Source organism: Falco cherrug, chromosome 8 (genome assembly GCF_023634085.1).
Source record: "Falco cherrug isolate bFalChe1 chromosome 8, bFalChe1.pri, whole genome shotgun sequence".
Lineage (NCBI taxonomy): Eukaryota > Metazoa > Chordata > Aves > Falconiformes > Falconidae > Falco > Falco cherrug.
The window spans coordinates 52,000,815-52,027,200 of NC_073704.1; the positions used below are offsets into that span (position 1 = coordinate 52,000,815).

Here is a 26,386-nt window from a genome sequence, read left to right on the forward strand (position 1 = left end):
TCTGAGAGAAGAAAGCGCTGTTGGCTTTGTGTGGTAGGGAGAGTCGTGTGGGGAAAATGCCGTGATTGCCTTACTACAGGCTGTGTTGTAGTATGAGTATGCGGTACGGTGAATTAAGGTAATGAAGTCCAGCTACAGGGATCTACTGCTGGATTTAGGATTCTCCATGTTATATTCCTCCTGTACTTTGGAGAAGAGAGCTGTTTGAAGATATGAGTCCTTTTAATGTAGTTCAGGAATGTGCCAGCAGCATACCCTATATATCGGGGCATCTGTGATGCTTTACATTTCTTGAGACCATAAGTGTCCACAGTTTATAGTAGTTATAAAAATGGCATGGTGTCACAGGGAAATTGAACATATTGTTTCATGACTATGGTTTCTCTGCGGCTGCACAATATTTCTTGCCTCTTTTTTTCCTTATAATAGGAGACTAATATTAAAAGCAATTATAACTTTCAGTTCAGGAGAGTGTCATTTTGCTTTGTGATTCTGCTGAACTCTTCCAGATGCTGAAAGCGATAACAAAGCAGCTTCAGGGTAGCATTCATCTGATGAGTTAGGGTTTAGCTCACCCAAGGATAATGATCTAAAAGTCAGGCATGCAGCTAAATAAACTGTTGGGTCTCCTTGTATTGCCAAGGGAAAGTTGTATATCTGCCAGAAATCAGATCATCACACCTGTCTTAAGAGGGGATAAATACACTTCTGGAGGTTGTTAATTCCTCCCAGTTTCTGCAGATGGAGCCTAGTTGTCTAGTCTCAGTCTCAAGATTAGGAATCTGAAGTTAGGGATCCTAAACCTGTCTCTAGCCCAAATTGCACTGGTGATATCCACAGAATTGTCGGTATGTTAGTTTTGTGGTTTTGCATTATCAACATTTAATGTGTATTCTCTCTTGTTTCTTTTGCTGGTGAAAATGTCCTCAGCTCCTCAGTTGCTGTGTCTATGGAATGTGTGCCTGATACCCAAACAGCAACTCTATAATCTGGACAACTGACCATGGGTCTTAATGCTTGCCCATGAGTACCCATCTTTTATATAAATATATAATTGAATTGAATCCTAAGAGGTTTCAATCATGGTACTTTATTCAAGATGAGAATGGTTTCTGGTTAGGTGTGAACATGATTTGAAAGAATGTACTACTTCTGTCATCTTATACTGCAGGAAAAAACCCTCTCTAATAAGTATTTATATCTCTAGGTTGTCTCAGAGAAAATGTCTTAATTCCCAAGTTATCTTTAGAATGATGGGTCATCAAGGCTAGAGGAGCTAATACCATAACAATGGAAGCAAGGCTTAGTGTCTCTTAACACTGTATGCACTTTCCCCTTGATATTTTTTTAATTTCCAGGCTATCAAACACAGCCCATCACACACCACTGTTTCTTACGTGTTGAGCAGAGCCTTTGCAGCTCACTCCTGTGTGGTTACAAGCCAACCTGGTGACTTGCCATGCTGGTGTGAGTGGTATTGCTTTGGCTAAATTTGTATCTTGTAGATGAAATTGGTGACTAAATGCTAATTGATACGAGTAGAATTATTACAAGGAAAAGGAGCAGGAAATGTCAAACATCTCAGGTGCGTAACCCACTTCACAGTGGTGCACATTGGCACCAGCCCCTGGAGACTGTGCCTGATGGAAGGTCCCATGTAATGGGTGCTGCTGTAAGGTGTAAGAGAAGGTGAGTTTCTTTTTGTGGATTGGGTCACCAGTTTTTGTTACTAGGCTGGCAGATCTTGTAACTTTCAAAGAAAACTCATTTATGAGAGTTGCGTCTCAGTAAGGGTGAGCGTCTTGTGTGGGACTGCACCAGACTGGGAAACAGATCTTTGATTCCACCTTTACTGCTAATTTGGTCACTTCTGTGACCTGTGGTGACATCTCTCTGTGCTACAGTTTCTTTTTCTACTAATGTTTCTCTGGCTAACAAACCCAGTGTAAGAGTGGAAACTGTTGTAATGTAGAACGATTTGTTTGTTAGTAGTATAGAACATTAGGAAGAAGCTTCTTATAGTAAGAGAAGTAAAGCTGAAATATAATGTAGATTCTAATAGAGAAGGGTACTAATGTGGAGTAACTATTGAAGTCCATTGTGTTTTCAGGTTATCAGCAATAATTGCTATCATCATTATGCCCTTTACATCTAATTACCTCTTTATATAAAGCTGTTTCCATAAAGCTTTTTCTCTTCTTTCACATAATGTTTTATGATTCAGGCATCTAATGATTCCTCAAGAGCAAGCACGCCATATACAGATTGGTCCCATTAGTGCAAACCACATAATAAGATAATACCATAGTCTGTTACACATTAATTTTTCAATGATTTTTTCTTGCCTTTCTTACAGATTCCAAGCAGAAATTGATAGTATTAGGCAGTATATGAGTACACTAATCTCGTTTGTGTCTCCCTGAAAATTACTATCTATATGCTGTCCTGCTTGAACACAATTTAGAGATTATATTTTGGTAATTTCCTTAAAAAGTGCTTTTTATATCCTATCAGTATTTACATATAACACTAAAAAAAGAGGAAATTGGTAGTATTTATCCATGTATTTTCAAAGAAAGTGAATTATTTCAGGTAATCAACAGATTTTCAATGTCAACAAGATTTGAAAAATAGAGCAGGTATCTTGAAATCCAGGGGATTAAATGCATTTCATCTGATTGCACTTATATAACATATGCATGAATTCCTGATTTAGTCTCCTTTCTCTATTTCTTTGACTCTATGCTTTTGTTTTTTCCCTTACAAAACAGAGAAATACTATGAATTTAGCTCGTTACGAGAGTGTAATTTTCAGAAGCCAGCCTCCTTCTATCTGAAATGGTTCAGTTGGCGTGTTTTATTTTTTTGCTGCAGAGGAAATTGGCATTGACTGAAACCAAACACTTTGAATATTGAGGGCATTTGCACATAAGAATGCGAGTGCAATGAGGAGAAAAAAAAATGTTACTTTAGTGGCACAACCAATCTTCAACAAGGACATCAAATTTTATATCTTTTAAAACTGTAGAGTATCAAGTATGAGAATAAAAGTTTGTCAGAGGAAACAGGTGTTCCTTTGTAGAACTTTAAAAAAGCCACCAAAAAATCCCCAAACAGAGACAGAATAAGCCATGTTGCACATGCTATTAATAGCAGCAGAGCTCAAGTAGACATGAGGAGCTGGAATTTTTCAGTGACGAACCATCAGGTCAGAGTTTTCAGCAAAACTTCAGTAACAGGGTCATGCTGGTTCAGATGATGCAATTATTTTGTCATGTTTGCAACCAGCCAGGGCTTTCATCTGGTTGGTAGGATGGATTTGAGAGCTGTTTGTTGGGGCTTTGTTTGTTTTTTTATTGAGATTTGTTTTTTTTTCCTTTTTCTGTAGTGTAAACTTTGACAGCAGGGGTGAGAGGTCGGGAAAATTCAGGACTAAAGATATAGGAGGAGATAAGATGCTGTGTGAGGTATTCTGTTTGACACTGGGTTACAAATTTGAATGATGAGATTATGCTACTACCTACATTTTTCATGGCACATGCAGAGCGTATTTAGTTCAGATCAGTGATACTTAAATACAATTTCAGAGAAAGGCTAGATTTGGTATAGCTGGCTGCTTCACCGTGTGAAAGCCACAGGCGTTAAGAGTCGCAAGAGTAAAGGCAAAAGGACGAGGGTGCTGATCAGCATAGCTGTATCGTGAATCAATCCATTTTTTATTGCTTTAATATGTGATGGATAAAGCCAAAGTAATGTCTGCAAGCATATTCCTTGCACATTTTTCAATTTTCTTACAGCTGCTTTGCCCCATTTCAGTTATAAACCTTTTCTTATTAAGAGAATTCATTATTCGGAGGAAGAAGGAACAATATTATGTGAAAAAATAATGTGTTAAAATAACTTCTCAGCATTGCATATTGATCAAAGCTGTCTAAATGCCAATGAGGTAGGACTTCTTCTCCAATCTTCAGTAACAGCTGATCCAGCTTAGCGGTGGTTATTCCTAGACAGAAGAAAAACAGTTGGGATTAGTACTCTTCGCTTTTAATTGAGTTTGTGGGTTTTTTTCAAACACATCATTAGGACTGGAGGGGAGAGGTGTGAGTGTAGGGGAATCTTGATTTCTTAGTGACTGCAAATTCTTTTAATGTATTTCTGTGGTTCGTTACACCTTAAGAAAACAAGAGGAATTTGTAAATACTTTTGGGAAAAAAATGTATATGTAAGTTGAAATCCATTACATTTGTCTGTGTTAAAGATATGTAGAGTATATATATCTACATATATGTATATAAAGTAAGATGAGGTAGCATTTTTGTTTCTTCTAAAGCATCAGTTGCCTATTTGAAGTACCAGATGAATGATACCTGTACTAAAACAGACATCTAGTTTATAGTTGTGAACGTTAACGTACAGAAGATCAGCGGAAGAGGTGGAAGGGCTGTCTTTAAAGGCTCAGCTATAAAGTAGTGCCTTGTATCTAAATCAAGTCGAGAGTGATCTCTGTGTGTGACTTGGAATGTTCTTTTGTGTTCCCACAGAAACATCTATTTGCTGTTTAGACAATTGACCAGCCAAAGTGAACTACTTGCAGATTGTGTTAGCATTTTGCTACTGTTGCTATGTGCAATTAAAAGCACAAAATTCACTTACAGGTAGCATCAACACCGGCCATCTTTCAACAAAGACAGGAAGCGTGAAACAAACACATAATTTATTAAAATAAGAAAGATTTAACTAGATGAGAGAGAATTTTCCAGGAATTTTGATTTTATATTCATTGAACATAGATGAAAGGAAATTTAGAGTGTGTTCTTATCTTTCCCCTTGAAGTTGCTTCTAGCTTAAAAATACTATTTATATATTATATGTTTCTCTCTGGTTATGCCTGTATGAATCTGTAGCTACGCTTCGATCATTACACAGTGAAATGTGTGAATGATTTCACGTGACCTTGAGTCCCAGCCTAAGGAGCATGTGTCTTCCATGGCACCTACATATGTTCCCAGCCATGTTAACTCCCAGAACAGAGAGGGGTGCTGCACACACCAGAATTTCTCATATCTGTTACAGAGAGTAATCTTAGTCTTGTTTTACTATCACAGCACTTGTGACCCAGGTGGCTACGGAGTGGGAGCACAGTGGAAAGGATAACTATAGTGATCAGCATCACATGGACTTAAATCTGCTGCTGTGGGAGACAAGGCAATAATGGAAAGTGGAGATTCAAGTCTGTGCTGGAACTCTTTAGCCATTGTGCCTTCTGTCAGACAGATTTGGAGCAAACTTGGATTCAAAATTGCAACTTGCAAAAGAGGGCAACTGCAACAGACAAATGGAAAATAAGCATAGAGAGCAGCTTTTCAGAATAAGGACTGTCAGTGCTAGATACTTGTCTTTACTCAAAGCCTGACGGTGCTTCACTCATTCCTTCATTGCTTTTGTATTTTAGATGGAGGATATGCTCTCACTGTGACTGATGGGGAGTGCAAAGGTTTCAGGGTGGGATCATTGTCCTAGGGACTGTGCTTCACAGATTGTACCCCGCAGAGCCTTTGAGATACTGTCTCAGCACCTGTTTGTCAGAAGTTCCTTAGCAATTAAGCTTTTAGAACTGAAACTCCCTTTAAGGTATCTTAAGTCACTTTTTATTCTCCTAAAAATGTTTATTTCTACATCTTGCAGAGATTTAAAAGCAGTGCTGTTGTGGGAAGAATTAAAATACCTGATTGGTACAGATGCCGGGTTATGATTGATGCTAGGTGCACACACAGGAATTGAGTCATTTCTTTAATCAACAGCTCACAGCCACTTTCCAGTAGATAATTAATGTCACTTGCTGACTGGGAGCTGAGCTAGGGTAACCAAATGCTCTAGGTAAGAAGTGGGTGGGAAGAAAATGCACAGTGCAGAAACAAGTAGCATTAACACAGCAGACATCATGCCCTGGAGAATTTCCTGCCAGTGTGAAAGCAACTTTACAAAAGCAAACATGTTTACAAAATACATCAGATTTATTAAAGCTGTATGTATTTAATAAATCGACTACAGAAAATACAGTACGTTCTATTGTTTTGGTGGGTTTATGAGGTGGACTTGCAAAACATTCTTGTTTTCACTCAAGATCATCTATACCAGTGATGGCTTGTATTCCACCCAAACTAGATATGTTACTCCAAATATTTTCCTCTATTGCTGCCTGTTTGTTTGTGTTCTTTCTCATTGCATTATTTCTCCCTATTTATACCACCAAGGAAAGCGGTTACGAAAATTATTATTGTTAGTGTCATACTGTAGAGAGTAGGGCAAAGATGTGCCATAGACAGGCTTGTCCATAGTCACTCTTACTCCACTTTGACACTGTGTGCACCTTTTCCCATTAAAATGTCAGACCATAATGCATTCTGCATAAATTTGTATATGGCAATGCCAGATAGTTTGACATCTTCAGTATCCTTTTGTTTGCTAGGAGAATATAAAGCACCTCAAGTGTTCTCAGTGCACTGAATAATTATGAAACTTTTCCCTACAGATGTTCACTGAATTGTCACTGTCATGATTAATATGTGGCACTTTGTACGTTTCAGTTGAAGGATTAAATACTTCTGTCCTTCCTCTTGATACGCAGTATGATCATCCTTTTCTGTTTCAATAGCGCTATTCTGTGCAATGAAAACATTTTAGTTAAAACAGCTGGTTTAACTAAATGTTACCTAGTACCAGATGTTTCTCCCTTTCTACTTTTCCAAAAAAGAGAGGTTAGTAATCTGGCAATGCCACGTTCACCGTAGACAGCTGAACTGGTCACATAATTTCTCTTTTCTTTTTTTTTTTATTTTTTTTATTTTTTTTATCTTTCAATATATATATATTTTATACTAAAACCTTAATTTGTAGCAGTTGATTTGGGGGATCACTAATATATAGACTTAATTCACAGTTTCCCAAATCACAAAAAAAAATAATAAAAAAAAATTGCTTTTCAATACAAGTAATTGTAATTGTAAGAAATACAGAACATACACCTTAATTTGATGATGAAAAGTTATATTTTCAATATTAAGTTAAAAACGTTAAATGAGATTTAAAGTAATGGTGTTCCATATTTCTGTTGTTCAAAGGACAGCCTCAAGGCGAAGACGAACATTTTTGAAATGCTCTTTGCATTTTCACTTAGAAAGACATTGCCAGAATTTCTAAGTGAGGTTTTCAAAATTATTTTCTCTCATTATTTATGTAATAATCAAAGCTCAAAGCTTTAATCTTGATGCTGTATTTGTCCTGCACTGCAGCTACATGTGGATTTACTAACAGTAGGGTTCATTAATGCTGGGTTTCTGATATCTGTTCCTTTCCTTTCATCATTAATAGGATAGGATTTTAACTCAGAAGTATAATGCTGATGGATATAATGAATGGCTTAATCAGGGACTTCATCTTTTCATCAGTGAGGCAGTTGAGTGACTTGCTGTTAATGCTAATGAAGTTGCCAGTGGATGTAGAGGAAAAACATTAACTGCAATCATTTGAGATAGTGGGGTTGAATTTGGATTTTGATTCACAATGTTGGTTACTGTAACAACTTACCCCATATAGACACAATGCTCTTACTAGACTTTGCAAGATATCACTTCCAGAATTGTGAACGAAGTGTATGGTTCTGTGGACATATCAAAGCAAATACCAACATTCTCCTAGGCAAGTAAAAAAAAAAAAAAAAAAAAAAAAAAAAAAAAAAAAAAAAAAGAAAAAAAGAACATGGAGAAGATTCAGTTTGTGATTTGTTTCAGTTCATAGTATTTCTACTGTTGGGGACACTTCAAAAATTAGTGGTCTGTATTTCAGGAGGTGTTCTAATGATACCTGTAAGTAAATCAATGTTCTCATTCCAAATTCGGGCATGCAAAAGAAAAATAGTGGGATTTAAGAAGATCTAAGCTCAAGTCAACTTTAAAGGTGCAATGGAACTGAGTCATCTTGGTTCTGCACACACTGCTGAGAAGGCGCTCTTACCCATCCTCTCAGGTAGGAGAAAGCCCATTTCATTCACTGACCACCCTCCCTGCCTGTTTGACCCTGTTTTCTGCCAAAGGGAACAGGACCTCAGGATGGTTCACACCACCTCCTTGCCCACTTGCCATGTGGTGCAGGCACAGCCGCTGCATCCCTATGGCCACTCAACAGCTTGTAGGAAGCACTGTAGCTCTTCACTGAGAGAGGGTAAAAGGTGCTAATAAGTAGGACTTACACTGCGTGCAGAAATATGAAAATAAGTGTATTTCTGTGTTCCAACAGTATTGCTTGGGTTGGATGAGGAGTTTGGAATGAGTCAGAGACTCCGGTAAGCAGCACTGGTAACAGAAAGCAGTGCTGCTCCCAGGCTGAGGGAAACAAGGATCCACACGCGACTAGAGGAGCTGTCTAGCAAGTGTAACATAAATTATGACCCAAATGTTTGTTACTACAGATTCCTTGTCACTTTACACTTCAGAACAGGTGTTAGCCGCAGTCTCCTGGCAAAATTGTATCTTTGCTAATTAAATTCTGCCCTGCTAAATTCCCCCTGAAATTTTAATTGGATTTTGTATTCCTCACTGTATGCCACAAATTGTTGTGTGAGGCTGCTTTGTGCTATTAAATGGATGCACTTAATTGGTAGGTGACTTACCCCTTACCCCCTAATACAGTATCTTATCATTTGTGAAGTGATTTAAAATTTATTAATGCTGGTAAGTCATTCTTGGTTTCCTCCAGTCTTCTCAAGTGACTTTATTTGGCTAAAAACTGTGTTAGAGAATAGTCTCAAAGGAATGTACAGATAGAACTGTAAAGTGTTTCCTTCTTCAAAAAAAAACCCCAACAAACCCAGACCCCAACTTCATCCATGCTGAGAATTGATTTAAAAAAGAGAGTGGGGTATAAAGACTGATTGTAAAATGAACTAAGCTGAAACGTTGTTCTCATGAGGCAGACGTGTTTTGGAAGTACGCTACCAAAAATTGTCTGTTCTCTGTGCTTTAGACTGTTCACAAGTCAGCAGTTCATAGCGTACCATGGTTTGATTTGCGCATACCTTAAATATATGCTTGAACTGGATTTAGTTAATAATAAAGCAATAAAGACTTTATAGTCTACTAAAGCTGAAGTTAAGGCAGACAGCTTGAAATAGCATTTCCCCGCCCCCCTTCTTTTTCCTAATATGCTTCTAATTAATTTTCCTTTTTAAGAAAGACCTTTTTTGTTGCAAGACTTTTTTTTTTTCCCCTTTTCCAAGTTCATTTTTACTGTTGCCTTCCTGTAATTTAAGTGCTAAATTACTTCTTGTCTTTCTAAACTGGGATTATTTTTCCCTTAATAATTCCATTCTTAATATGATTGAGTTTCTAATGCTGTCTAGTGTTGCCATGATGGTAAAAGCAACTTGAAAACAAGTACCCATTGTAAGCCTGACATTCTTTCTGATCACCTTTCTGGGCTGAAAAATGTCTGTTGGCAGATCCTTAACAGGTGGAGACCCTCATGACTCTACTGACAATCAACACCATCTGAGCATCTGCCCTGGATTGCTGTCTTCTCTCAGGAAAAAAAAATATCTTGCTGCAGTTTCTGAGTTACCAATGGCTCTGAAATATTGCCATATGGTAACTCTGCAGAACACAGATGATGTAAGTGCAACTTCTGGTATGTCTGCTCATGGTAAAACAGCACACGCGTGAAAGATTATTCTCAACAATCAGTAAAAATTCGTTATCAAAGAAGGTCTCATTCCTGAATAGGCAGCTCAGATATAAGACCTCAGGATTTTTTCCATTATCAAGTACAACAAATAAGGCTGTTCGGTGATTTTCTTTTTTCCTGATATTCATTGTTATTTATATGGGATCTTTCTTGATATACTTTATATTCAAGTTATGTAGCAAATGTCTGTAGCTAGATTTATGTTTGTATGCATAGTTTTATGCATTAGATTCAGTTTCATACCCTGCTCTTTAGAGTGGTTAAACACTTCAAAATCTGGATATTTAAAAGAAATATAGCATATTTTTACATGTGTTTTCAGAAGTAAATATCTCCATTTCTTTTTTTTTTCCTATGTTCTGCTGTTTTTTAATTGATTGATTGCTAGTTTGCCAATAGGCTCTTTAACTGTTTGTGTTATGATAATTCCAGATCTTCAACTATTGACCTTATTCCAAGTGCACTGATTAAAGAAAATGTTAATGATATAGTGCTATTTTCCTTATTTAATGATGCATCAAATAGTTATAATGAACAGGGTCGTGAATACATTTGGGTTAGTGAGGAGGACAACGGTTTGATCAGTGCACCATAGATTTTTATTTTATTTATTCTAATTAAGCTGGCAGACGGCCTCCTATGTATATGATTTCATCCAAAACGCAAGCAAGCAAGCAAAACTTGGAAGGAAAGTTAAGTTTAATTTGCCATTCACTTGGCATTGGCATTTAATATCAGGCCCTTTCCCCCACTTTGTCCTAGCGAGTGTTCTGCAGATATTGATCTATTTTATAATTGTGGTTCTGATACCAGAATTTTTTTTGTGTGTTTGGGTGCTTTTTTTTTTTTTTTTTTTGTATGGGTGATCTCCACCTATATGTACGGTGACGCTGCAGGGAGAGTTTGGCTTGTGCTCAAGGATGTGCAGAAACCAAGCACACAGCTTAAAGCTCAGCGGTGCATCCTTTGAGAGCGCTGCTCCTCATCATCCTGCTCCTGGGCTTCTGGTATTTACTTGTGACCACAGGAATATGGGTGCTTTGTTTTTTCTGGGGTTGAGGATAACTCTCTCCTTTATGTTCACATGCATTTATATCGATGGTGCTTCTTAGTGCAGCATTTACTGTTGTTAATGGCCAGTCAGTTCCAGCACAGTTAAGTCTAGCCTGTGTGGTCCTCCAGAAAGACCTGTTTTCTTCAGCCCTTTCATTTTTGTTTTTGTAGGTATCTTTACTGACAATTTTTAAACAGCAGTGCATTGTCATGAGTTTGTAGATCTAGATGGGTTTTGGTTTCCTTGATGAAGAAAAAGTGTGCTATTTCTTCCCCTTTGTCTCAGCAACACTTTTTGTTTTAATGACTCTTAGTACTTTGCAAAGCAAGAATCAGACTCAGTCAGTGTTTCTGTACGAGTGCTTGGTACAGGGGAGCTAGTGAAGTATTTCTCAGCCATTTCGCCACTGTACACACAAGTTGGATGTAATTACAGACCTTGTACCCAGGAAAACATTGTGTTTGTGGTCTTCCCACTCATCTAACAGCTCCATGAGATGTCTGGGTCAAAGTGGCTGCTAAAAGCCACTTGGGCCACTTTAGCTCTTCAGTGTTCCCACTTCTATCTTGTGACTAAAAGACATGGTAAAACTCTTACTGAGCGAGACCAGTATGTTCAACTCAGTGCCTCCCAAAGACAGGTGTTATGTATTCCATTTCTTCTTTGCCTTTCATTCTCAGCTTTGGACAAATAGTTACCTTATACAATAGAAGTAATAAATATTTCCTAATAAATACTACAGCATATATGTACTTGTAACATAAACTGACTGCAGCAGTAATTTGAATATTATACAAAGTTGGGAGCACCACAGATATCACAATGGATTAATAAACACGTTGACAAGGTGGCTGTTAGACACCTGTGGCACTGATGTGCTCTTGAGCCATGACAACCTCCTGGAGGCCAAGGATGCTACAGAGGAGGGGAGGAATCCAATTTTCATGTTTATGGTAACAGGGCTCACTGTGCTTTCAACTTCTTGCTTCAACACAGAAACAATGTGTTCCCTGCAAGTAATGATTTTCTGATTCATGAATCCCACAGACACATACAGGGAAACACTTTTCAAAGGAAGGACAAGGTTAGACAATAGGAATATAAATGTAGGTACTGACACTTGCAGTGCAAATAAGCCTTGGGTTGTAAGGGTGTGCTAGGAATGTCACTGTACGAGGAAGAAAGCAGTTTAAATAAGGAACACACAAACACAGGTGTGGAATACTGTAGGCTCATGTGAAAATACTGTCAAATTGCTTGGGGTTTTTGTTTGGGTTTCTGTGGTAGTTTGGAACAGAATTTGAGTCATAATTCCTTCAAGAATGAAGCTGTGCAGTTGTGTCGGAAAAATACAGTGATTATGAAGTACTAATAATAGCACTTTCCGTTGCTGCACTGTGTAATATACATTGTTGTATTATTCATGTGTTTTTCCCTCAGTTTTTTTGAAGAAGGGTATTTATTTCAAAGGCACGAGAGAGGTGCAGTCCACATGGGGCTCTCAGCATCAAGATGTAGCGCTTTAACTTTTTTATTTGAGGCTGATTCCCTTTTATGTGTGTTAAAATATTGTACTGGATTCTTTTTAATGAACATTTACATGCAGATATCCTGCTTTTCCAGCCCAAGAGGCAACCTTATGTAAAACATATTTGCATATTGACACAGTTACGATACTAGAGCTAGAGGAAAACAGAAAAAAAGTCAACAGAGTGTGTTAAAATCTACTTGCAGGGAAAAGTTCCTTTAAGAGTTGTCATTATCTTGTCTCAGTCACATCTACCTTAAAAATAGGCATAGGCTCGAACAATGACTGGAGTTGCTATTCAGAAGAAAAATGAATTTCTGAAAAGTTACAGACCATTTTCCTAGCTTGAAAACCTCTGAAATGTGAGATGTGGTGATGAAGTTGTCTTGGTATGGTCCCTGGGAATGTCAGTGCAAACAGAGGGTAATAGAGGACACCAAGTAAACCAGGATATTGCCTACGTAGCTGGATTTAACATGGGTTTGTGGTACGTAACAGCCAGAACTTTAAACTGGACTAGACTAAGTGAATTCTTCCAGGGAGGAAAATGTGAAAGGAGGTTGTTTCTGCCTCAGATTTCACAGAAGGTAGCTGCTTAACAGCATGTCTGGGGCTCTTCAGGGTTACAGTCTTGTGTGCCAATTAAATGCAGAGAGCCAAAGTAGATTTCTTTCTCCTTCTGTGGCCTTGTCCCATCTCCTAAAACACTTCCACGTCCTGCTACCTTGTGCATACCTATCCATAGCCATTAGCATCTCGTTAACCCACCAAGTAACTTTTCTTTGTATACCATTTCTACAACCTGGAGGGTTCAGTGTCAAAAGAATTTATTCTCGCCTCTTTCAGCATCCTAGGAAAGTAGCTGGGATACTGCCAATAAACCTGTGCTGTCTTTTCTGATATAGGTGTTACAACAGAGTTTCCTACAGAAAAGTCCTCTGAGCCTTGAGGCACACAGCTCCCACTGAAATATTTTGAGAAGGCAGCAATGTGATTTCTGATCCCAACCAGGCTGTGTGAAGGGCATCTAGGAGCATTACAGGTCTATTGCAATTTTTAGGAAATATTGATGTAGTTCTAACAATATAATGAACATTCCTATAAACTTAATTCACATGGTACTGTATAAACAGTTTTGCACAGCAGAGGTGCATGTAGTTATCTTTGAAAAAGCTTTTAGAAGACAGAGGACTTATCCAGCTAGGAAATGATCTTTATATATGGGTGACTTTAGAAAGAGTAATCATTATAACTTAGTCATTACTAAAAGAAAATTAATGTTTACAGGCTCAGATAAGTGTCCAAAACCAACCTTAATTCTACATATGTAAAAACATGTGTTGTTTTTAATGTTCTAATGGTGTTAGCTGTTATCAATTACAGGTTTTAGCATATTGTTGTTGGACAGTCGATGAGAGCAATGTTCCTATTCTTTCATAACCAGATCTTTATCCAAAAGTAGAAGTGTTTTAGGTACTATGGTGTCCTGAACACTACAAGTGAAGACAGAATAATATTCCAGAACATTGCCTCACGCTGCGTTGCAAGCTAACATATCTTAATGAATAAATATTTTTCTAAATTGAACAAATGGCACAGGCACCAGGCAGCAGGGTTTTCTTCTACAAATTACATTTTTCTCCTTGTGGCCTTGGATTTTTAATACAGCTATGGAATAATTAAGCAGAGTGGAGTATTAATGCAGTTTTATAAATAATGTTAAGGTTGCCAGATGTTGTTCATTTTTCCTCTTTTTTTTGTAATGTACATCAGCATTCAAAATGTAGGCTGATAGTGGGTAGTGGGGAACTTAGATATGTAAGACCAAATGTTGCAAGGTATTAAAAATTGAGCTTATGTAGATGATGCTTTACTGATTCATTTGTTTGGATATACCCCTCACTTCTATTTCTAATTATGAAAAGACCAACTCTTAAATCAGATAAAAAGGCAAAAATCCAACGTATACAGTCTTCCAATGAAGTCTTCCCTTAAGTAAGAAAATTGGGAGATTTATTTACCTGTTAGAAAACAATATTCAGTGTCTGATCCCCTTCATCATTTCCAGACCATATATAATTGTATTGGACACCAATTTTCCTCTGCATGAAAGTTTAGGGATCAGCTCAAAACACGAGGAAGAGTACCAGTTACAGTGATGAAATCAATGGTAGGGTGCAAATCTAAGTATTTCTTTTCCCCAGATGATCTTTATCCTTAATAAAGGGTGGGAGGAGAAAATAATTTGTCATTTACACCCGCACAGTGTGGATGTACATTTTACTATAAAATTTCTGTTCCTAGAAATATGGCTTACTCAAGAGTAGAAGACAGTTGCTAATAATTGTTTTCAAACATCAGAAACAGTCTTCAGTTTTATGCAAAAAGTTGGGGTTTAAGGCATTTCCATCAGAAAAACCTACCTTTTTGGAATAGTGTTGAGAAATTCAGTATATATTTGCATGAAAGTACAAAAAAGTTCTTCCCTCTGCACCCAAGCTGGATCTTCAATATTATGCAAAGATAATAGTACTTTCAAATTGAATCATTGCTTATATATATGCCTCATTTAAAAACCACGGAATAGCTCTTATATTTGATTCTTTTGTTGACAAGACTACTCATGCAAAATTTACTCTATTTTTATCTATTTTGCAAGTATATCCTTATTAATACGATATTTCCTCAAATCTGCGAGTTAGGTACTGCCAAATTAATTTCCTAGAATCATTTGGGTTAGAAAAGACCTTTGGGGTCATCAAGGCCAACCGTTAACCCTGGAGTTCCAAGCCCATCACTAAACCATGTTGCCAAGCACCACATGTATGTGGTTTTAAAACACTTCCAGGGATGGTGATTCCACCACCTCCCTGGGCAGTCTGTTCCAGTGCTTGACCACCCTTTCAGTGAAGAAATGTTTCCTAATATCCCGTCTAAACCTCCCCTGGTGCAACTTGAGGCCGTTTCCTCTTGTCCTGTCACTTGTTACCTGGAGAAGAGACCGACCCCCGCCTGCCTACAGCCCCTGTCAGGCAGCTGTGGGGAGCGATAAGGTCCCCCCGGAGCCTTCTCCAGACTAAACCCCCCCAGTTCCCCCCGCCGCCCCTCCCAGCACTTGTGCCCCAGCCCCTTCCCCAGCCCCTGGACACGTGCAGGTACAGGCAGGCATGAGAGACTTTGCTGAGTGAAGACTAAGCAGAGGCTGGAAAAGGCTGATTAGGTATAAAATATTGGCAGGTCTTCAAAATTTGTTTGGGTGAGGAAATGTACTGTCAACAGAATAAGAAGGCCAGGACGATCATGTAGGACTTGAATGATGTTGTTTACTGCCTCAGGTATTTGTGGCTTCCTTCCACTCATTCAGAACAGCTCTGACTTCTCATGGGTGATGTTGCCCTTACTATGTTCAATCATATTATCTATTTTTTATGGGCTGCTTGCGCAAAAAAACATACTACAGACATTTTAAAAGTTCTATAAAGTTGATAGTATTTCTTTTAATACTATACATGTTTAACTATTCAGTCCCTTAGGAAATAAGTTAACAGAACGCTGCACAAATCCACTTGGAAGTATCACAGTCAAACAGAGCTCTTGCTCCCCTGTTCATTTCTGGATTTTATTTAATGATCCAATTGATATTTAAGAGATACATGATTCATTGACTGAATTTTGTTCAGGTGAAAATTTTTAGCCCTGTGTATGAAATATGTGCACTTGATTATCATCCTTTCTGCACTGGAGGTTTTGGGGTACGGTAGAAGGTTCAAGCTGGCCCTAAGTGGTCTTGGCATTCTGAATTAGTCCATCAGTGTGTACCACGGTTTGGCTTCCTGGGAGATGGGCTTCGTTTTTTGTCAAGGTTAAAACTTGTGAGCTGAATGAAACAAACATTTTTCTATAAGCAATTTTTGATGCCAAAACAGGGTGTTGAAGGTATTTATTATTTTTATTTAACTTTGACTTGATTTCATTGACTTAAGCATGGAAGAAAATAGTTATGAATGATGAAGTAATGTTTTCTTAGGTCTTGAAACATAGTAAATACTTTATATTTTCACTTTGTAGATTACTCTGATAAAAAAAAAAGTCCATTGCCTGCTTATATGTGATTGCACTTGTCTTTTCAAAATGGTTATTTTCATTTTGTGATTTAATGGTGTTGAAATAGATCACTTAAGAATTGATGTATTCGTTTTTATCATATTTAAATCAGTTGCAGTTCACATTTAAATAGCAATTTGTTATTTCTGCCTAAATGTTGCTTTCCTCAGCAACGACTGATATCATCCTCAAAGTTATATATTGCAATTTCCTATTGCATCTTTGAACATCTACTCTTATAAAAAGGGACAGTAGATTTCTTGGTCCTTCTGTATAGCTGATAATCAAATTGAGACTCAAGAAAATATACCATTATCCTGGGCTTCTTAATATTCATCTTCCTGGTATTCTACCATAGTCTACTTTTAATTGCAAATTAAACTAAGATATTTCCCCCACCCCCTAAAAAGTCTCTTACATATAAGACAGATTTGTCATGTGTAATCTAGTTACTTATGTGTTCAAAACCTCCTTTTTATGTGATATGTTTAATGGGGAGTCATTAAACTTTACTGCAGAATTCTAATGTATTCTAATCTGCTTTATTAAATTTACAGATTGAGGATTATTTTTTTCTTTATAGTTTTACTATGAAAGTGAGAAATAAGTATGTTTAGCACTATCTTTATGTTGTCAGTAGTCACTTCCCATGTTTTCTTAACATAATATTTCCTCAATGTCACCCATGCTTCACTAAAATCCCCTTCAAGGATGATCCAGATTTAATCAATGCACAAGACTGACATGTCGTTGCTAGCCTTACCCTCAGAAGAAGTTCCCTGTAAGTGGGTTAGATAATATAAACTGTGGCAGAGCTATGGGGTAGGATGTTTCTAGGTGCTGTATGAAATGTGCATGGTTATCTAACATTACTTGTTTGCCTACAGAAATCAGAAAAGGAATTTCAGTAGTGATGGAAATCTGTGAACTTTACATATTTAAATAAGTAACACTGGACCAGATGTATTATACGTTATCGTGTTCTTGGGTATGCTTAATACATAAACCTGTCATTTGGTCTGCACGAACACCAAGCCCAAATGAGTGATGGGGAGCAGGACTAAAAGATGAAGAGCGTTCTTGCACATGATTTGAGAATTCCCACAGAGCTGGGAAAGTTCTGAACCCCAAGCTACAAAGAAAGTGCCAGTGGGTCGCACTGCAGAGACTAGCACTGGACGGTGCGGTGCCCATTTGTTGCTGGAGACTCAGAAAGCATATACTCAGTTCTGACAGTATGGCACCCGCTTTGGGCTAATTAGGCATCGTTAGCTTCATATCACCAGGCACCACTGTGCTGTGTATGCTCATTTCTGTTATGTGAAGGACACTTAGACTTGCAGGATCCTCCACGGTGTTGAATCCGATAACTTTTTAGATCATTCATAGTGTTGGGAGTAACTGAGCTTATGGAAGCAGAAAGATTGCAAGAAATTGCCAAGTTCTAGGAGCTAGAAGGCTTTTGAATATTATTGCACTGGTACAGTTCTGTCTGTTTCTGATCTCTCTTTCTTTTCCTGGAGGTATAGTAACATTGGAAGTTTACTTGTGAAAGCATTTTGCAGCAAGTGCTCTAAAGTACAAATGATTTTGGTTGAAATTGTTAGAAAAAAAAGGGCAATGCCAGGACCCTTTTTCTGTAAGTTACTACGCTTACCGTAAGCAAGACTCAGCCTGAAGTGCCTACATGAAAATTAAACTTGGTTCTGCTAATGCCAGGAAGAGCCCGGGATTCGTTCTGTAATATCACTTGTCCATCAAAACACCTTCTTTTAATAGCTGCATACTGTCCTACAGTAATTACAGAGTCACATTTCCTTCTTCCCTTTTTTCTTCTCCCCAGCCCACTCTCTCCAATAAGGAACTGTTTGTACAACTTCAAGATGGTTGTTTTTTGAGAATGTTACCAATATAATCTAAAAGTCAAGTGAGTTTCACTTTAGTCAGAAAATAGTACATCTTCTTTTGTATCCTAATCCTCAGACCCATAGGGGGAAAAGTCCTTGAAGTGAAATGTAAAAAGAATTTTAATGTTTTATGCAGAAAGACAGAATTTGGAGGGGGAGGGGGGTGAGAAAGAGGAGAGAGAAACAAGTACAATGTGCTTTTTCCAGTTTCTCTGATGTCAAATGTGTTCAGCAGTACACAAACTCTGACTTTCCTTCTCCTCTCCGTATCACTCCATTGATTTCAGTGTATGGTGAAGATGCCTGCAAATACAAAGAAACACTACTAACTTATACTTTCTGGCTATGTTTTTGAATGAATAAGTGGATGGTGAAGAATGAAGTGATGCAGTGAACCGAGTTTGAGTGTTCTGAAGGGGTTTGGAATTTCAAAATAAGCTTTGCATGTTACTTACGATTTTGTAGTCATTTTGCTGTGTGCTCTGTGCAAAAGCAAAACTGCTGAATAAATTCCTGGAAAAGAAGAAGGTGGTAGTTCTATGTTTAAGAATAAATAAAATGCATAGATATTGCTACTAAAGATGTTCCATGGTCTGTTATATAAACAGGATTAGCCATTTATTTAATATTTCTGTATAGTACTCATCTCATGCTGCAGGGCCTGTAGGTGTCAAGTTCCTCAATATAGTCTGATAGTCTATGACCTGCATTTAAACAAAGTAATATGTTTTAAGACTGTCAACTAAGCATACTTTGTATATGCTTAAGCCAAACATTGTCTGGTATAGATATCATCCATCAGTTCTCTCCATTTTGTTTTGGGAAGCTACTGTACTGTGAATAGCTAGGCAAAGAAAATCCAATTGATAGCAACAGAGATGTGAGAGATTAAGTAGCTTGGTACTCACTCCCTACTTATGAGACCATAGATTTTTGTATATTGTAAAGTAATTTTGTGATGTTTTTTTCCAAAATGCCATGTGTACAATGCAACTGTGTTATTTTCCAGAATGTATATGCTATTCTTCTTGTGAATGGTTGCTTCATAATAGTATTGAATTCCAGAACCGGCCGCAAGGTGAGTTTTCATGTGTTTTGTATTGGTGAGCAAAAGACAGGTACCTCAGGTGACCAGAAAGACTGCATGATGCCAGCTTTTCTGAGCTTCCACACCTGCTGAGCAAAAGTGTTGAAGTGTCTAAATTGTGCTCCATCATACTTCCATGCTGACAACGTCCAGAATCGCTGATAGAAGATGTAACTAGAGGAACACCTTTTTTTGGATAAGCTTGAGTGGACAGGGATAGGATTAAGACAGCTCCCAACCGGATCCTCACTGTTAGCACTGGAGTGGTACTCCCTCGCTCAGGTGTAACGCTGGATGTATGCACGCGCTGCTCAGTGCTGTTCCAGCCACATGGCCAGTTTGCTGATGGTTCAGAGCAGAGTGAGGTGAGTGAATGGCCTCAGGATCCTCTCTGATTTAGCCACATTTTCACTGTTCTGCATGTTTGTCATTTATTTTTTTCCCCACAAAACAACAAACACCTTATCTTTAGTGTCCAGGTGCTACCATAGTAGTAGTAATATAGACAACTAGAATTCCTACACGGTGTGCACACTGAAGAAGTGTATGTGTATCTATGTATCAATCTAAAATATAGCCCAACTGCTGTGTACAAACAAAAGTGTTGTGAGGAAGTGAATCCTACTGATAAATCCTGAGTTCTTTAGAAATGTTGGCTTCTTTTTTCCATTGTGCGGTGTTTCTGATAACTGTCTTGTGTCTAAACACTCTCATGCTCAGACAGTAATGCTACAACTTTCATTTTAGGTTGTTTGCATTTAAAGAGTTTTCAAATTTTGACTTTTTTTAAACAGACTGGAAAAAAAATAGGCATTTTTAGTTGGTTCTGTGAAAAGGGGGTTATTTTATGTTCTTCTAGCTGTTTGTTTTTCTTCTACACTGCTTCATCATTTGTAGTTCCTTGAAGTACAGGCGATGATAAACTCCCTGTCCATGCTAATGTCCATGCTAGTGGAGAATGCTTTCCTTCTCTCCAGATTGGTGCCATATTACCAGGACAATGTATTGATTTGGTTGACTGCCAACGTGTGATGCATGACAGAAATGAGAAATTGAACTTTCTGAATGTGAAGTAAATGGTGCTGCTGATGATATATAAATGATTTGGGAAAAAGCAATCAATCAGATTCTCTGTACTGGTAGTAGTGCTACGTACAATTCAATATATACTAAAACTACAGTTCTTTTACAGTCTAAATCAAATAGTTCTGTGCTAAACAGGTTCTCGCAAAAACGACTTGCACGATTTTTCGTTTTAGTATGCTTAACTTTCTACATTACTGATGTGTGATCTGATAATTTAGCAACATTGAGTTGATGTTCATTAACTCTGCCTTTTTCTTGTCAAGTGTCACAGGTTATTCTTTCTAGACTGATTATTACTATTTTAATTTGGTTGGTCTTTAAATAAGTTTAACTTGTAAGTAGAGTTGTTTTCAGTCCCAGATACCTGTAGATGGAGTTTATTATAGACACTGGTAGTTGGACTTTGGTATCTGTAAAACATCCACTAGAGACAGAAGTAGGTCTGTTGTCTCTTCTGGCAGATGCTTTGCAGGTATTAGACTTATATCCAGTTATCTTTGGGTACTTCAGCAACACAAAACAGGACTCGTGCTGGTGACTATAATCTTTTCTCTCCTCTGTGTTATGAAATGAATGGGATAATTCATCCATCTTGGAAAGAGAGAGAAGTATTTTAATGAAAGCTTGAAGAGACTTCCTGAAATTCTTCTCATCAATACTTGCTAACAAATCTTGTCATTCGGTGCCCAAACCTCAGCTTAGCACTTCCCCCGTGTAAGTACCTTAAGCAGCAGGGAGCTCCATGCGGTCTCCCAGAAGCAGCCCCACCACTGCACATTTTGGAATCTTCAGTTTGAGCTTTGGGGTTGGATTTTTGAAGGAGTTCAGCTCTCCTCCAGAAGTAGTTGTCGATACTTGCTTATTATTAAGGCTGTGAGAATACACAGAGAAGCTGAACCACATCTTCCTGGTCGAGGGCAGCGCTGAAGCAGTTGGCAGTCTGCTGGAACATAAACCCCGGAGTTCTCCTGTGTGAACCCTGCTATGATTAGGTGGCTGATGGCCAAACTGCGTATGGGCAGTTGGGCAGAAAAGTTCTAACAGATGTTCTAAAAAATAAACTAAAATAAAGAGCCATTTGGGCTTTTTATAAACACATTTTCTCTTACGTAAAAAAGTGGGATTTTTTTCTTGCTATAGCCTATGTTAGCATTTGTTTTGTCAACAACAACAACAAAAGATTGGTTTATTAGTTATGAAGTTTAACAGTTAAATTAACTCAAAATTAAATAAATTAGCTAGATTAATCCTACTGACTTCAGTAAATGGTATTAGAATCTGGAATTTGCTGCTGGAGAGCAGGGAATATCTGAGAGAGAGTATCAGCAAAACTCAGCAACATTGCAAAGTAAGAGTGAACCCTTAGAACAAGGTGTGTAATATTCTTTCTAATCTCTCTCAGGATGTCCTTTTATATTTTTCATAACATAAACTTGCTTTTACATCTCAAGATCAGCCAATTTATTAATTTTTCTTCATTTTTATTTTATGTTAGATTTAATTTTATTTTTCTCTTTGAAAGCCTAGAGTGAGACTTGACAAATGTAAACCAATGACAGACAAACGTAAGTAAGCTGTCTGCCTTTTTTCTGAAGATAGACTTGTGACCGGAAAAGTAAAAGATGTCTTGACAACCTGATGGATTTCAGGTCTGCAGAATCTGCACGTATTCCTCATACCATGTAACGCTTAGAAAAAATGACCGAAGAACTTACTGCACCAAATGAAGGAATTGTGCTTCACACAAGTACTGGAACAAATGTCTTCCCTTCAAATGCCTTCCTGAAGTGGGCCTGTCTTGCCACAACGCAATCAATAACGACCTCTATCCATGTGCCATTGATCTTCCTGGAAAAATACCTTCTAAAGCAAGTGAAGCAGATCTAGCGGTACTTAAAATCTAGTGTCCTGCAGAGAGCAGAAACAGCGTGCCCACAGGCAGTGCCTCAGTGCTGGCAGTGATTTCCCCTCCTGACAAACGACTGCTGCTTCTCCGCTGGGAGGAGGAGCACCCACAGCTGTAATGGTCCCGTGGACATCACAGCAAGGGCGGAGAGCCTTCTTGCCATGCGGTATTTGGGAACATGACAACGGCTATGGGTATTAGTAAGTAACAATTTGCAAAACCAAAGGCGGTTTGCTGGAACAGAGCTTTTACAGGTACCCACTGGAGAGCCACAGGGGGCCAGGCAGGATGGGACTTTCACACCCACAACCGCGGCAAGAGGAGGAGGAGAGTTACCAAGGTGTCACATTAACAGCGTCAAAGCCAGAACTTGATGTAAACTTTTACCACAAGTAGTAATGAGCGTGAAAAAGCTAAAGTAAACATTACAATATATTGTCAAAGGTTTACAGGTTGTTTTCCACAAGACTGTTTAGTTCAGAAACCAATGTAATCTCAGTTACATGGCTAAGTACCAGTACTCCTCATTTCTTAAAATGTTCAATGCTTAGAAGTGCCTCAGTGTTTCAGGTCATTTTAGAAGAAACGAAACTTTTAAAGTATTGTGCTCTTCCATTGTGTACCTTTTGCTATCTTTATACTGTGGAGGAAGTAGAACAAGGTTAATTGAAGAAATGAGAGATAGGGAGGGAGGTGCTCATATAATTAGGCAGTCTCTCTCAGAAAATCATAATTAAGCACCAAAATACATTATTTCCTCATGAGAACAAAACAATTCCAATCTCCTAGGTAAGTCTGTAATTTGACTATTGAAATAATTTAACTGATACTATAGAACAATTCAAAATTGGTTCTAACAGCAGTCTTGGCTGAACTGCGGATGCCTTGCTTAGCTATTGGAAATCATTGTGCTAAAGCTATTCTTATCTCTAGATACAGCATCTCTTGGTCAACATGCAACAATTATGTGCCGTAAATTTCTTCTGAGACAAGTCTATGTGGAATGCTATAGGTCTTCCTATGCAAAGATGCAGTAAGCGAAAAACAAAGTTAAATCACATGTTGATCTTCATGAGACAACTAAAATGCTGATGGGTTCTGATAATGAAAAAGGCAGATTTGAACATACTCTGTTGTATCACAAAGTATGTAAGAAGCATGAGTATGGTTGTGGAGTCACGGTTAATGCTTTTTTGGTTACAGAGGATCAGCTTTCTACTGACAGACAGCAGTAATCTTGGCTCTGTTTCAGAGCTCTCATGTTTTAGACTCTGAACAAGTAACATACAATAAATTGAAAGATTATGGTATCTATGAGGATTTTTTTTGGTGGCACTGTCCAAACAGAAGAGGGAAGCTAAATATTATGGGAAGCTATTAGTCCAATTTATGTTCAGTTATTCCTTTGATGATTCTCCTCTTGGTGAAACAAGAGAAAGTATGAGGGGAAACAAATCAGTGACCACTGATGCAAGCTATTTGTTGATGCGGATTTAAACTGTTTCTTAAGGAGTTCTGGATAAGTCAAAAGCATGTAACATTCCACTTTGTAGAGCTTTTTCTCCCTTGACTGTTGAAGCTTCTTTAGAAAATACAAACCTCTTCTTTTCTTTGGTTGGTGTTATCAGCTAGAGCTAGTGAACCTTTGGGTAAATGAAAAGATTAAGGAAGAACTTATTTCACAAAAAAATAAAAAAATCTATTCTCTCATCAGTTTTGCTGTCAGTGTCAGCAACTTTCAAAGCAAAGCAGGTTCCATCTTGAGTTCTTGATATTGAGGAGCAGTTTGAAATCTGTCCTGTATGAATGAGATTGCTCTGATTCCTGAAATTAGTTTTCCATTTTCTGCCCTCAAACTAGTTTAGATTTGCTGCTAGACCCGTGAAAAACAGAATGATTCATGTATAAAAAAAACCTGTAATTGTTATCAATATGCTATAAGAATGTAACATACTTTAAGACCTGCTGTATGTTGGGTTAGATTTTTATGGTTGTTTCAGTGTTTTTACAGATTATTGTGTTCATCTCTTAAAACTCAGTTACTTCATCTACTGCTGTACACCTGGATTATACTTTGATTATAAAAAATTAGTGATGCATGGAAGCAGTTTTATATTTTCTAGGTTATCACAAAATGCATAACCTCAATTATTCCTTGAAATTAAGCACTATTTGAGCACTCTAATGTTCAGTATAGAATTTTATCCTTTGTCTGTGGGTGAGAACTTAAAATTAAGGTCATATATCTACCATTTTATTATGTCAGTTTCCCAAAATGTCATAGTCGCTATTCTGTCTCCAAGTTGTTCTTTTTATTTACAATTTTCAACAACAAAAACCTTTAAAAGGCTATGAACCTTCATGGATATCTTATTCCCTGGTTCTGTAGTAGATTTATTTCTGTGGTCTACTGATCAGTTCTACACACCAGCGCTGGAGTATGTGAGGTAGCTCAGCTGCCGTTTGGCCAACGCAGATTCACATTTCATACATTTATTTTATGGCTGTGTGAACACATGCCATCTTCTGGGTTTTTTTTATGTGGGTGGTGGGATTTTTTTTTTTTTTTGCTTGGTTGGTTTTTTGTGGGTGTGTTTTTGCCATGCAGAGTGATGGCTGTTGCATCTGCTATAGCTGCTTCTTACGAGGGCCTCACCGACTGTGGCTGCCTTTTGTGGCATTCAGGCCACTTTCAGAAAAAGAATGATGCTGGGAATACGAGAAGAACCTAAATGGGTTTGAACTAGAGTTTGTTCTTTTCTCACATTTATAAACTACGTGGCGCCCAGAGCAAATGTCGTGAGATAACTGTACGCTGAACTTCTCTGTTACCCGTATTGGTCTCACTGTCCTCTTTCGTATGCCGATCATGGTGCACGAGACAGAAAAGCATCTCTTCCAGGCATCTCCTGGTGACTTGGTCTTATTTCTGGTACCACTGCTGATGTTTCAGCCCAGGGGATGCAATTACAGCAAACCTAGACTGTTTTATCCAGCCTTGGGACCAGAAGTAACCTTACGCTGGATGTATAGTTACTATCTGTGTATGGGATGTGTGTAGTCTTACTTTGCTTTTAAAGTTTTGGTTTACTAATATATTGATATAATATATCTTTAAAAACCCAAAGATTAAAATGCTCCTAGGATTGCCATTGGAAATCATATTTAGAATGACTTGTGTCTGTCTGTCTCTATACATCTATTATGTTATTAATGGATTAGTTTTAGAAATATATTTGAAGTTATTTTCTGAGTTAATTCGCTGGACTGTTCTCCATGATGTCAGAAGAGATGTATATCTTAACTGTTTAATCCTGTTTTTATAGATGGCTATACAACAGATGACATTGAATTTTACTGGCGTGGGGGTGATAATGCAGTCACAGGAGTGACAAAGATTGAACTGCCACAGTTCTCCATTGTAGACTACAAGCTTATCACCAAGAATGTTGTTTTCTCTACAGGTTTGTGGAGGGGGATCTAAGAGGGGAATTCACTGGGAAGACTTTTACAAATGGATTAATTCTCAATGTGCAGTTCAGGATCTGAGCAAAAATTTTAGAACTGGGAATAAATCAGAGCAGCAAGTTCTTATTACAGCTTTCATAGTGTATAAGGCATCACTCATTAACATATGAAGAGGATACAGTAGTCTGTCACGTTACGGCTCAGTCAAGCTGTATTTTCTGTTCTCCTATGAAAACTGACTAAGCCAGTTATATGCCTTAGCGCCCTAAACCCAACAAGAAGTAACCCAGCCTCTAGGAGATTTAGGAACCTTTTTCTCACTGTTTCTAGATGTTCCTTGTGCCAACCTGTGGTTGTATTAATCTACTTATTTTGTCATAGCTGTAAAACCTTTCAAATCCTTGTTCCACAGGACTTTGTAGTTTAGCCTATGCTAACAAGCGTATGACTTTCTGAAGGCTGAAAAGATGCTTTGTGAGAAGGAGTAGAAAATAAGATTGGATTTCAT

General features: G+C 37.9%; 1 protein-coding gene across 3 annotated transcripts in view; it reads left to right on the top strand.

Moving 5' to 3' along the window:
• The window catches only part of GABRB2 (gamma-aminobutyric acid type A receptor subunit beta2), a 170,821-nt gene that overhangs the window by 118,665 nt on the left and 25,770 nt on the right, over positions 1–26,386 (top strand). For all 3 annotated transcript variants that reach the window (XM_055719384.1, XM_055719386.1, XM_055719385.1), the window contains one exon: positions 25,737–25,874. In XM_055719384.1, the coding sequence (XP_055575359.1) occupies positions 25,737–25,874 (138 nt within the window). The remainder of the gene's footprint in view (positions 1–25,736; positions 25,875–26,386) is intronic.